This window comes from Aquarana catesbeiana, linkage group LG01 (genome assembly GCF_042186555.1).
Source record: "Aquarana catesbeiana isolate 2022-GZ linkage group LG01, ASM4218655v1, whole genome shotgun sequence".
Taxonomy (NCBI): Eukaryota; Metazoa; Chordata; class Amphibia; order Anura; family Ranidae; genus Aquarana; species Aquarana catesbeiana.
In genome coordinates, this window is record NC_133324.1 from 453642486 (window position 1) to 453656525 (window position 14040).

The following is a 14040-nucleotide window of genomic DNA, read 5'->3' on the forward strand; positions in this document are numbered from 1 at the left end:
CTCTAGCTGCGGAAGAAAGAGAGGCCCTGGAGGCCCTGGTTTCCCTTTTGCAGGAGAGCCCCGATCTTGACTCAGACACAGAGATCTCGAATCAACAACATGTAGTAACACGTTCGGCAAACCTCACTATTAAGTCCACCAAAATGCCCCCACTTTCTAAATATAAACCTATCGAGTTCTTTCTGTCACAAGTCAAGAGGGATCTCTCCAAAGTAAACTGGAAATACAGGGGATTGGACAATATCTCACGAGAGGAAAGAAAAGCCCTTAAAGAACTCATGGAAGCCCCCGGCATTGTCATTAAGGGCAGTGACAAGGGGGGTAATGTGGTCCTCCTAACCGAGGACCAATACGAAATTGAAGTTAAGAGACTCCTGATGGATGAATCTACCTACCGGAAACTTCATTCTAACCCCTTTACTGCCGTTGTCAATGCCCTTAATTACATGCTTAGCCTAGGCCTAGAGGAGAAACTGATCACAAAAAAAGAATTCAACTATCTGCGGATACAACAATACAATATTCCAACGTTCTATATTATCCCCAAGCTCCACAAATCCCTGAAGAATCCTCCTGGCAGACCCATAGTCTCCGCTGTCAACGGTCCCCTAGAGAAAATCGGCAAATTTGTGGATGCCCTCATTAAGGATCTCGTATCAGAACTGCCCTCATATGTGCAGGACACTAGGGACGTACTGCGACGACTGGAGACTGTGACTATGCCACCTGGAGCCTTTCTGGTAGGGATTGACGTTGAATCGTTATATACATCAATACCACATGTATGGGGCCTACGGGCAGTTCAATTCTTCCTTGAGAGGAGGTTCCCACTGCTTGGGCAACAGAATGAATTCATAGGCGAAATTCTCGCCTTTCTACTTGAACATAACTGCTTCCAATTTTTGGGAGCTTTCTACCAGCAAATCAGGGGGACTTCCATGGGAGCCCCTTGGGCACCCTCATACGCATGTCTACACCTCGGCATGTGGGAGGAGGAGATGGTCTATCCCTCGTCAATGTACCTCGGCCACTGTCATCTGTGGCTGAGGTACATTGACGATGTCTTGATGATATGGGGGGGCTCCGAACTTGAGCTCCAGACTTTTATGGATGAATTAAACATCAATGACAGAAATATAAAACTTACTTTTTCCTTTGATCCCCACTCTCTTCCGTTCCTCGACCTGACTATTTCGGTCAATAATGGTCTGATTGATACGAAGACCTTTAGAAAACCTACAGCAGCAAATACTCTTCTCCAGGCCTCCAGTGACCACCCCAAATCATTGATAAAAGCAATTCCTGTGGGCCAATTCCTTAGGGCCCGCAGGAACTGCTCCAGTCAAGATGATTTCCAGGCCGAGTCAAGAGAGCTCTACAATAGATTTAGAGAGAGAGGTTACTCTCACTCCTGTATCAGGGAGGCAAGAAGGAGGGCGAATCAGACAGATCAGCCTACCTTGCTTGAGAAAAAAGATCATAAGCTTTCCAATGGGTCACAAGGACCCCTGAGGATCATCACCAAATTTGGAGCCCAATGGGACCAAGTTAGATCCATACTTAACCAACATTGGCACATTCTGTCTGATTCTCCCAACCTGGGTAAAATAGTAGGCACTAGACCACTCTTGACCGCTCGTCGCTCCAGAAATTTAAAAGATAGCCTTATTCACTCAGAGTATAAAAGATCTTCTACCCCCAACTGGCTTACTCAACTCCCTCCCCTCAAGGGGATGTATAGATGCGGCCGTTGCTCGGTATGTAAATACGTCGAGCGTACGGACATGTTCACCGATTCCGATGGCAAAAAATGCTTTAAAATTGATAACTTTATAAACTGCAACACCACCAGAGTCATTTACATGCTTACTTGCCCATGTGGTAAAAATTATATTGGCAAGACTAAGAGACAACTGAAAGTAAGAATCGGTGAACATGTCCAGAGTATCCTTAGTAAGGATGACGAGCAACCCATTCCACTACACTTCCTCCAATTTCATGGCGGAAGTCCTGCAGGACTCACCTTTAAAGGTATATATAGGCTCAATCTCCCACAAAGAAGAGGGGACTTTGACAGGATACTATACCAAAAGGAAAAGATGTGGATATACAATACCAACAGTATGCAGCCACAGGGGTTAAATAATGAATGCAATCTCGCTGTCTTCCTTACACCATAGACCCCTGTACCACACCAACATTAATCTACGTGGTACCCTTCTGAACTTAAAATGTTAATTTTAAATACTGGGCTAATTCTCTAAATCTCTCCTCTTGAGTCCCCACTTTGACGGTACATTTTCCATGTCCCTGCTCACCTCACCACAATTTTTTTTTTTTTTTTTTTTTTTCCCCCCTAATTTCCCCCCCCCCCTCTTTCCCCCCCCCCCTTTTCCCCTCCCTTTTTCCCCCCCCATCCCGACTCCCCCTCCCCCCTCCCTCTATTCCATCCCCCCCAACCCCCCCCACCCCCCCCCCGGGAGCCTCGGTACTTATGGTCTCCCTCTGCCCCTATTCTGCTTTTTTAAGCTCTGTTTATATGTGTGCGTGGCTGTCAGTGAAACTGCGCCGTAGCTATAACAACCAGATGCCGAAGCCTCCACGTGATTCCGCTCTGACGTTATTTAAGACGACATTATTCTCTACTGCGCATGCTCTGAGGAAATCCGAGACCCGGATGAAACGCGTCAGCATGACGCCATCACGCTGCCTATAGCGTCCTGGCAGTGGCGTAGAACCACCCACCAGCCTCTCCAAACCTCCGGCCTGCATTACCACGCTTACCTGCACATATTCGGAGTAACGGAAGAAAAGAGGAAGCATATCATTGCCTGTATACCTGACACCCCACCAGGACAATTACTATTCTGATTCCCATGGGATCGTCAACGGCTCTGCACCCTAATTGACCCTGCGGAAGACCCAGTAACCCGCAATCTACACGTGTGAGATGGTGAAAGTTATCATCACCCTCCATCCCTGAAGAGGATAGCAGCTGACACCGGGTGAGATCTAACCTTTATGTATCCCAGCTACAGGATTGCCACTGTATTAATACATCCTGAGTCTATCTACTGCATCCACTCTACTGAATCAGTTACTTTGTGTATCTTCGGGTTAGGTGCAAGTTGCCTCTCACATCTCTAGCGATAAGCTAGCTAGAGAGACATTCATCATACAGGCGTGTATATTCACCATTAATGCTGTTCCCCAGCCTGGGGTCCCACGATCCGGTGGTTTATTACTACAGACCCCCTACATCCCCAGCATCTTCTCCTCTTCTCCTGATCTCAGCAGGCATCTACCTTTACAACCAGGCCGGTTTCTTTACTTTTATATTGCCCAAGCTCAGTCTACATGCCCCAACCAGCTGCCCTCCTTTGATTACTAAGGACTTTTTTGCATACTGGCGCATCTAAATCTTTTTGCTGTTACCTATTATGCATCATTTATGAATGAAGTTCATATGCTTGGGTTGAATCTGTGGCTGAGTGAGGTGGCCATCTGCGCATGTCTTTGACAATATTGTCTTTTTAATTGGTGATGGTACCTGTCTTCACAGTACATTTTTTGGACTGGTGATTATTGTGATTATCCTAATAAATAATTTACATTCATAAAACTGTCTACTGCATGTTCCTCACCAAAGAATTCCTCTTTTTCTTGCCTTTTTGATACTTGGTGGAGAAACCCTTGTTAGCAAATCTCTAAATCCTTAAGATTTCTTGACTGTCTCTTGGTAACTCGAAGTTTATGCTCCCTCCATACATTTTTTTAGGATTAAGGTCTGGAGACTGGCTAAGCCACTCCATGACCTTAATGTGCTTCTTCTTGAGCCACTCCTTTGTTGTCTTGGCGGTATGTTTTGGGTCATTGTCATGCTGGAAGATCCATCCACGACCCATCTTCAGTGTTCTGGCTGAGGGAAGAAGGTTCTCATCCAAGATTTTACAATACATGGCTCCATCCATTGGCCCCTCAATGCGGCAAAGTACCTTTAGCAGAGAAGCAGCCCCAAAGCATAATGTTTCCATCTCTGTGCTTGACTGTAGGGTTGGTGTTCTTAAAGAGGAGTTCCACCCAGGGGCTCCATTAAAAAAAAAAAAAAAATAAAAGTCAGCAGCTACAAATACTGCAGCTGCTGACTTTTAATTGGACACTTAACTGTCCCTGGATCGAAGCCCCGCTCGTCCCCCCCTCCGCTCGTCGGCGCCGGCATCTCAACTGTGGGCGCCGGGCTGTGCCTTCACAGCCTGGCACCCACTGCGCATGCGCGAGCGGCGCCGCGCGCCGTGATTGGCCACTCAATCACCTGGGACCTGTAATGGGTCCCAGATGATTGACAGGAGGGAGGGAGCAGAGCCAAGCCCTTCCTGTGCCTGGGGGGAAGTGATGTCACCAGCCCAGGCAAAGGAAGAGGCAGACTACGAGGGACCACCTAGCAACAGGCATTTAGAGGTAAGTAAAAAAAAATATATATATTCAAATGTTTTTTTTTGTTTTTTTTGTACAATTTTTCAGTTAGTTTTGTTTTTTTGGGTGGAACCCCACTTTAAGGTCATAGTCAGCATTTTTCTTCCTCCAAACATGATGAGTCGAGTTAATGCCAAAGAGCTCAATTTTGATTCAGAGAAGAATTGGGAGAAAGTGCAGTGGTTAGATGAGACTAAAACTGAGATAAAAAAATTGGAGACCCCTTTGCAAACCAATGCTCCAACTACAGACTACCACACAACAAGAATCAAAGGGCTGCATGTGGCCACCAGGGACCTAGAGCATGGTCATCCAAACATGGGGGGAAAAAAAACACACTCCATGCAGACCTGGATATGAACACAAACACTCCATGCAGAGAATAATGCCGCGTACACACGGTCGGACTTTTCGTCTACAAAAGTCCGACAGCCTGTCCGACAGACTTCCTGCGGACTTTCGGCGGACTTGCAGCAGACTTTCTAACGAACGGACTTGCCTACACACGACCACACAAAAGTCCGACGGATTCGTACGTGATGACGTACACCGGACTAAAATAAGGAAGTTCATAGCCAGTAGCCAATAGCTGCCCTAGCATGGGTTTTTGTCCGTCGGACTAGCACACAGACGAGCGGATTTCGGGGTCCGTCGTAGTTACGACGTAAAGATTTGAAGCATGTTTCAAATCTAAAGTCCGTCGGATTTGAGGCTGAAAAAGTCTGCTGAAAGTCCGGAGAAGCCCACACACGATCGGATTACCAGCCAGCTTTAGTCCGTCGGCGTCCGTTGGACTTTTGTAGACGAAAAGTCCGACCGTGTGTACGCGGCATAAGACCTACTTGCTAAAAAACTGATCTTAGAAAATGTAGATTGAGTATATTGGTCAGTTCAGCTCTAACTTCTGTCCATATTTGTCAGAAGCTCACACTTTACCTTTTGTTTCACAGGTTGCGTGTCAGTCTTTACACTTACTGTTGTGGCATATGAGCGATATCTCCGAGTGGTATTTGACAAAGTTGTTGATTTCCCATGGTCATGGAAAGCTATTACTTTTATCTGGCTGTGTTCCATGGCCTGGAGTACATTACCATTAATGGAATGGAACAGATATATTCTAGAACCCCATGGACTGGATTGCTCTTTGGATCGGGTATCAATAGAGACGAGCCAATCCTCTTTTATTCTCCTCTCATCGCTAGCTTGTTTTGTTGCCCCATTGAGCATCATGATTTATTGCTATGGCTACATTTTATACTCAATCAGAATGGTGAGTAATGCCTATAATATTTATACACAACATTGTAACAAAAAAAAATTCATTTGTGAAAGCATGGGGCTGTTTGACTTCTGCCAGAGCTTGTTACATTTCCACAAGGACACAATGGGCTACTGGCCAAATACATCTAAGGTATCCATACAGGGGCATGAGTTGTCATAGGATCTTAACAAAATCTACACAATCACAAAACAAGTGTATTGTGTGTGGATGTGTATGATGGAAACACCTGATAACTGAAAATGTATCTTCTTAAAGCGGTAGTAAACTCTTAACAATAAAATGGGCACCAAGAGTATGCTCAAAAATCATTCTAATGCCCTGTAAACACGATAGGATTTTCCGACAACAAATTCCATGTTTTTTTTCCGACGGATGTTGGCTCAAACTTGTCTTGCATACACACGGTCACACAAATCTTGTTGGAAATTTCGAACGTCAAGAACGCGGTGATGTACAACACCTACGGCGAGTCGAGAAAAATGAAGTTCAATAGCCAGTGCGGCTCTTCTGCTTGATTCCGAGCATGCGTGGAACTTTGTACGTCGGAATTGTGTAAACACAATCGGAATTTACGACAACGGATTTTGTTGTCGGAATATTTGAGATCCAGATCTCAAATTTTGTGTGTCAGAAATTCCGATGGAAAATGTCCGATGGAGCCTACACATGGTCAGAATTTCCGACAACAAGCTCCTATTAAACATTTTCCGTCGTAAATTCCTGTCGTGTGTACGGGGCATAACTGTAATTTTTCATTTATATTAGAAACGCTCATTCTCGATCTTAGCCGGCGCCATAGTAACTGTGGTTTTCCGCGTCTGGTTTCTAATTGACTTCCGCCCGCAGTAGCCTTTCCTCTCCATAATCCCACGCATGTGCAGTAATAGAGATATCCAAGCCTCTTTACAATAGGGAAAAACTATAAGCAAGTATCGTGGGATGTCGGTGCTGACGTCGACACTAGGAAATGACGCAGACCCGGCATAGACCCTGCATTTTTCAGGAAAAATAGGACATACGGCGCATGCGCGCGTGACATCATTAGCGAGAAATATACAGAATACACGCAAGGCAAGCAAGTAAGAGGACATTCATATAGCGCAACTAGTTTAGAAACCTGCAATTGTCAATTTAAATAAAAGTCATCAGAATGGGTATACAACCACTTTAATGAAAAGATCAAAGAGCTCACCTATGGGTTACACTGCTACTATAAGGTCATGATTTGCATGTGTTACAATTGAAAAGGAAGACAATTGATGTGGTGATGCAATAATAATTCATTCAAAAAATACAGTCATTAAAAATAAAGACTTTTAATAAGTAACTCTTTTAGATGTAAAAACTGTGATTCCAAAAATGAACTGATTTTTTTTTCATTTTAAGTAGACCCTTATTCTAGTGTTCACCTTAAATAGACCCTTGTGAATTTGTCTGCTTTGTTTGCTCACAAGCCAAGTGATTAACAGACACACCAGTAAACAGTTTGCTATCTGCATGTCCATCATGAGAAAAATATTCCACATAAAAGTTCTCCCAGTTAAGTTGCTCAGTCCATACGATGGACTAAGCAATATCCTTAAACTGCAAAAATAAGTATTCTCAATAATGTGATGGATACATCATTTGGGATTTTCTAAGTGAGCTTAATATACCTGATTATGGATATTATCAGCTGGTATCAGCATTAATATCAATCAAATGGGCTTCCTTGATGGCAAAGCTTTAGTCACACTACTGTTGCACATATGGGAATATATTTAGCGATGTCATAAATATCATATAAGGATTTTATTTTAGCGGTAACGTACACCTTTAATGTGATCTGTCTTTGGATACCCTATAGAGCAGAGAAGATTTATGATATGATAAGCCTGTAATAATATAAATATGTTTATATGTTTAGCTTGTTTGAGGGACAACCACCACTTCAAACTAGGATGTTGCAAATAGAAACATGATGGAATTTTTATGAATATCTGGGTTATGAAATAGAGGATTTAGACTATCAATAGTGTGTGTGTGTGTGTGTGTGTGTGTGTGTATATGCATTGCAGACAGGCTAGTGCCAGTGACATTATTACTTTGTTTTGGGAATGGGTTTTTGAATAAATTTTGGTTGTTTTTGGATATCAAAATTATTAAAGTTGGATTATTATATTGCATTTATCATTTAGTAAACTGTCTTTGACTATTTGGTGGTGATGTATACAAAACTATTCTCTTGGTTATGGACTGGTGCCTCAATGTGATGGCAAAATGGTACATTTTAAAGGTACAGTATGTGGAACTACAAGGTGCTTTTTATAGAACCCTTGGACATCTGAAGATGAAACACATTGGGCAGGGCAATCTGAAGAAATAGGGGATTGGCGCTGTTCACTGATAAAAAATGATAATAAATAAATCAATAAACTATACAAACTCCTAACAAAAGGAAAACATAACACCCCAATTCTAGGTGGGTAAGACGTGTAACACAATGTAAATTGTTATTGGAAAATAAATATATGTGCTGAAAATAGTCAAAAAATGTGCAGACTACCCAAAATAATTTTTTTTTTTTTTTTTTTTTTTTTTTTTAAATTAATACTAGAATTAGTAAATAGAACTCCAAGCAATAACAAAGGTGAATGATCAATCAGGTGTGTATGAAAAACACAAAGAATATATATGTGTACAATGAAAGGTATGGGTGGGTATACCTAAAAGAGAGGACAAAACACCGTGTTGCCCACTGAAAATTAGTATGTGTACTAGTGAAGCTGAATAGTGTTGAAAAAAATGTGAAAATATATATAAACTAAAAAAAGGACTATCGGCATGTAGTGTGCAAACAATCTTAGTGCACAAAGAGAATCAAAAAAGTGAAAAAGAACCAAAAAGAAAATGAAAGTCCAAGCAACCATAAAAATTATTTCAAAAAATATAAATAAAAATAGCCGTGAATAATAATTCTATCGTTCAGTGTAAATAAACAGTTCTTATGCAGCAAGCTGGTGTATCTTCAAAGGTTGCGGATAAGTCTGTCCCAATGAGTGTATACTGTCCCGTGTGGAATCCCCTCTAGTGCCCCCACTCACCGGAGCGCCCAACCCCTGCAGGGGTAATGGGCATGTAGAGGTGAATCCGATGATCCAAGCGGTTGGTGTCCCCCTCATCACCTAATTTCCACCTGTGTCACCAGATCGCTTTCAAAAGGCATTCATCCAGAACAATTGCCATGTGCAGGGAGAAGAGAAGAGCCTCATAGTGTGATTCCGAATATATATTTATTAAACTCAAGTTAACAACAAAAAGAAATGAATAAAATAAAAAACTCAAAGGCTAAAAACAAATAGCACTCTGCCGGCTGGCTCCACGTGAGAAGCCGCAGACAGTGCAGTGTGAGCGTCTTGCGTTCCACAGCCGTCTGCCGGAACCGGAAGTGCAGGACAAAAGACAGAAGTAAAAAGGACGTATTGATGACGAAACGCGTAAGGCGTGGCCTCTTGGTACGCATACGTCCTTTTTACTTCTGTCTTTTGTCCTGCACTTCCGGTTCCGGCAGACGGCTGTGGAACGCAAGCCGCTCACACTGCACTGTCTGCGGCTTCTCACGTGGAGCCAGCCGGCAGAGTGCTATTTGTTTTTAGCCTTTGAGTTTTTTATTTTATTCATTTCTTTTTGTTGTTAACTTGAGTTTAATAAATATATATTCGGAATCACACTATGAGGCTCTTCTCTTCTCCCTGCACATGGCAATTGTTCTGGATGGATGCCTTTTGAAAGCGATCTGGTGACACAGGTGGAAATTAGGTGGTGAGGGGGACACCAACCGCTTGGATCATCGGATTCACCTCTACATGCCCATTACCCCTGCAGGGGTTGGGCGCTCCGGTGAGTGGGGGCACTAGAGGGGACTCCACACGGGACAGTATACACTCATTGGGACGGACTTATCCGCAACCTTTGAAGATACACCAGCTTGCTGCATAAGAACTGTTTATTTACACTGAACGATAGAATTATTATGCACGGCTATTTTTATTTATATTTTTTGAAATAATTTTTATGGTTGCTTGGACTTTCATTTTCTTTTTGGTTCTTTTTCACTTTTTTGATTCTCTTTGTGCACTAAGATTGTTTGCACACTACATGCCGATAGTCCTTTTTTTAGTTTATATATATTTTCACATTTTTTTCAACACTATTCAGCTTCACTAGTACACATACTAATTTTCAGTGGGCAACACAGTGTTTTGTCCTCTCTTTTAGGTATACCCACCCATACCTTTCATTGTACACATATATATTCTTTGTGTTTTTCATACACACCTGATTGATCATTCACCTTTGTTATTGCTTGGAGTTCTATTTACTAATTCTAGTATTAATTTAAAAAAAAAAAAAAAAAAAAAAATTATTTTGGGTAGTCTGCACATTTTTTGACTATTTTCAGCACATATATTTATTTTCCAATAACAATTTACATTGTGTTACACGTCTTACCCACCTAGAATTGGGGTGTTATGTTTTCCTTTTGTTAGGAGTTTGTATAGTTTATTGATTTATTTATTATCATTTTTCATCAGTGAACAGCGCCAATCCCCTATTTCTTCAGATTACATTATTGGATCGCACCGTTGGTGCTTTCTCTATTAGGGGGGGCTGCAGTTCGGTCACAAGCCCGTCCTAAGCGCGGAACACCACTATATACATTGGGCAGGGCAATCTACTGTGATGTTACCATGCATTTGTGGGGCAGGCGCATGCAATGAAAGAGGACACGGGAAGTGTGAGTGGTGCAACAGCCAATACACTTGTACGCTGTCAGTTTCTAATGCTATATTGACAACTTTATTTGTGAGTACATTCAAATTGTTTTAGTTTTAAATCTGAGCACCTCATTTGGCAGTGATCAAAATATTGCTTTGATTATGGGCTGGCACCTTAAAGGATATGTTCAACTTTAAAAAAAAATAAATAAATAAATGCAGGTAGAAAAATGTGCATTTACTATTTTCTTTTTGTAGGAGCCTGAAAAACATTGCATCCACGATCAGCAGATCATGGGTGCTATGCAGGGCTCCTGCAGACTCTCATTATAAGCTGTCTGCTAGTACCTCGTACAGGCAGGCAGTATCACAATGACAGGGATACTCAATGAACTACCTATAGTACTTAACAGTACCCTGGTAGTTCATTGAGAACTACAAGCTGTCAGCGGCAATGGCTGTCATTACTTGTAGGGATCTGTGAATGAATGACACAGCCTTGTGGATGGAGCTGTCAAATAGTGACAGCGGGTGCGGGGAGAAGCTTCACAGCCTGCTACCACAATGGGGAGGGGATCGGCTGCAGGAGAGGGAACATGTTACATCTTGCACCCATTTTTAGAGTGGAACATGTAACATGTTCCCACAGGTGAACTTAATCTTTAAAGTGGATATAAACCCTTGCATATACCCAGTGAAGTGAACAGCCTTAGATGATACACAGGGATGAAACAAATCTCTTACATAAGTTTTACATGTATATCTGCTGTCTTCAGCTTTATATACTATTCAGATTGTGTTAGGAGATTTTATGTTCTTGTTCAACACTGCAGTGAAGCCTGGACATACAGCCAAGACAGCTGATTGGAGAAAAGGCACACACCCCCTTCTCCTCATAGGTAGAGACTTTCAGCTCTGTTCGGTGAATCGTTCAGCTCTGTGCTAATCTATTTATAACATCCTCCCCAACACAAAACTCAGGCTGCTTTTATCATATGTGATGGAGAACTTGTCAGAAGTTATCAGGCTGATAACAGAAGAATGGAGCAGAAGACAGCTATGGGACATAGGCTTTGAAGAGAGATAACAAAACACTGCAGATATATATGCCCAGCTCAAATTTCATGAATTGGGTTTACATCCACTTTAATGTATTGGCAAGATGGTAAATTTTGAAGGTGTGCGGGACTCCCAGTCGCTTTTTATAGAACCTTCTGATGTCCAGAAATGAAATGAGTTGGACAGGGAAAAATATAGTGATGTCACTACACACATGACAAGTGCGCTGACAGAGGACAGTGTGGGTGGTGAAGAGCCCATTATATTTGTATGCTGTTAGTTTCTAGTGCTGTGTTGAGCACTTTATTTGTGTGTAAATTTGGATTGTATTAACTTTGCTGGTTTTAATGAAGATCCAATTTTACACTATGAGCCTCTCCTCTCTGTGCTTTTCCTTGATGGGGTCATGTAATTGCATCTAAGGAACCAGGACTTCCCTGTATACTCTGCATCATAACAAGCCTTGTTTTACCATCTTTATATAAGAGACCAAATTGATCCAATGAGTGATTTTGAGCCACTGGGGTTCATCCTGAAGATTATGAAGCACAAGCACTTAATAGCACAAAGAGTGAAAGCCTGCTCACTTGTCACATTTGTAGCAGGTTATAAATGGACACAGATACTGTGTATGGTCTTACAAATAATTTGTTTTATTGAATTGCACTATAAAGCACTGTGTCAACTGTCGGCGCTATATAAATCATGTATAATAATAATAATATGAATTTGATTATTTATATCATATGAATTTTCACTATATACATGTAGCACGACCCCCTTGGGGACTGCTTGGATTTACCTGCTCATCTGCACCACCATGACCTTGTGAACATTTCAACCCACCTGACACTCTGGGTTCAGACATCTTTGCACCACCTTAAGGTAATAAGGCAAACAACTCAGTGCTTTATATTCTATTAACGTTTACTGGAACAATTCAAAGAGGATAATGTTACACAGATGAGACTATAGATCTGCTGAGCTTTGGGTACCAGTCCTAGCTCAGTAGAGGAATCCCTCTACAATAACAAGGTAAAGATAATTTGTAGATAACAGTATATTATATACACATATGTACAGCAAAATACTACTTGTACCTAAAAGGATAAACAAAGGTTAAGTATTTATACTGACAAACTTCTAAAGGGGGAACCCAGGCCAGCCTATTAACCTTTAATCCTAATGAGAGATCAGGCTTGCTAGAAATTGTATGAGGGCCCTTTAAGCAGTAATGACAGCAATGTCCCCGTTGCAATCCTGCTGGTCTTCACCGACAGTCAGAACTCAATAACTATATCCAATAAGGTGCAGTAACAAGCAATGGAATTTATTGAAATTGAAGAAGCTAAAGATGTCTATGTACAGTGTTCAAAGATAGGTGCAGTGAAGTATTCCCAAGGTAAAGCTGTCTGTACACAGTGTCCCAGTGAAACAATAAGGAAAATTTTGCAAAAGTGGGCAATTGCCCTCTCACCAACGACCAGGCCGATTTAATGTCTTCTGGACAGCAACTCCCAGATTGATGCTCGTGCAGTGGACCCGCTGTGACAATCTCCCGGTGCGAGGCTCGAAGCATGGGTTTTTGGATGACCGCAGTGGTCCTGGATGGATGTCTTACAAACAGCAAGCAGTGCTAGGCCCTTCTCATCTGGGTTGGAATGTTGTACCCCACATGATAGGCCGTGTCCTCGCTCCCCATGCACGGAGAGGTCCGTCACGCAGCAGGCCCAGGAGAAAGAGAGCGTGGGGCAGGTTTCTGGCTTCTTTTATAGGTCCTCCCAGCAATCTCCCTGATGGTAGCAAAAATCCCTGGGATATGTAGTCCAGGTGTATAGTCATGTGGATCAATTGCCATTCTGAGGGACTACTATCCCCACAATCCCTTTGGTTTGACTCACAAATATGATGTCAGTTAGTAACACTGGGCATTAGAGGGACATGCGATATATAGAAATACCGGAGGATCACTGTACTTTGCAATTGTAGTCCACATTTCATCATATAGTACATATCAATGGATTTATGTTTTTTTTTTCCTTGTCAAAAGAAGTTTATTGAGTATACAATGTTATAAAGATACATAAAGTAAGTTTACAAGGATCTATAAAGTAAGCTCATTGTTTTACAGTAGGGTTTATATAGGTAAATATCATGAAATTTCAAATATTAAACATTGGGTTCACGTAAACCTAAATTAAAGATATATATCATTTCCTTAGTTACTTTTGTAGGTATTTAAATGATTTATACCTACTATACATATTGTTTACAAGTAGAATGTATATAGGTCAAATAAATTCTGATAATGAGCTTTAATCGTAAGGTGGAGAAAAGGAAAGAGAAAGAAGAAAAAGGGTTGAAAGGTAGAGGTATGGTCCACAAGGTTGTCCCGCTCGTCAGTTTATTATTCTTTTTAGTTCTCTTTGAAGCCTTAGAATGGGTGTCTCTGTAAGTCATTTAATCTGT

The 14040-nt window shown here is 41.7% G+C and overlaps 1 protein-coding gene across 1 annotated transcript in view; it reads left to right on the top strand.

The window, feature by feature from the left end:
- Positions 1–14040, top strand: part of OPN3 (opsin 3) — a 54198-nt gene that overhangs the window by 15148 nt on the left and 25010 nt on the right. The window contains exon 2 of the mRNA XM_073612262.1: positions 5424–5743. Coding sequence (XP_073468363.1) covers positions 5424–5743 — 320 coding nt within the window. The remainder of the gene's footprint in view (positions 1–5423; positions 5744–14040) is intronic.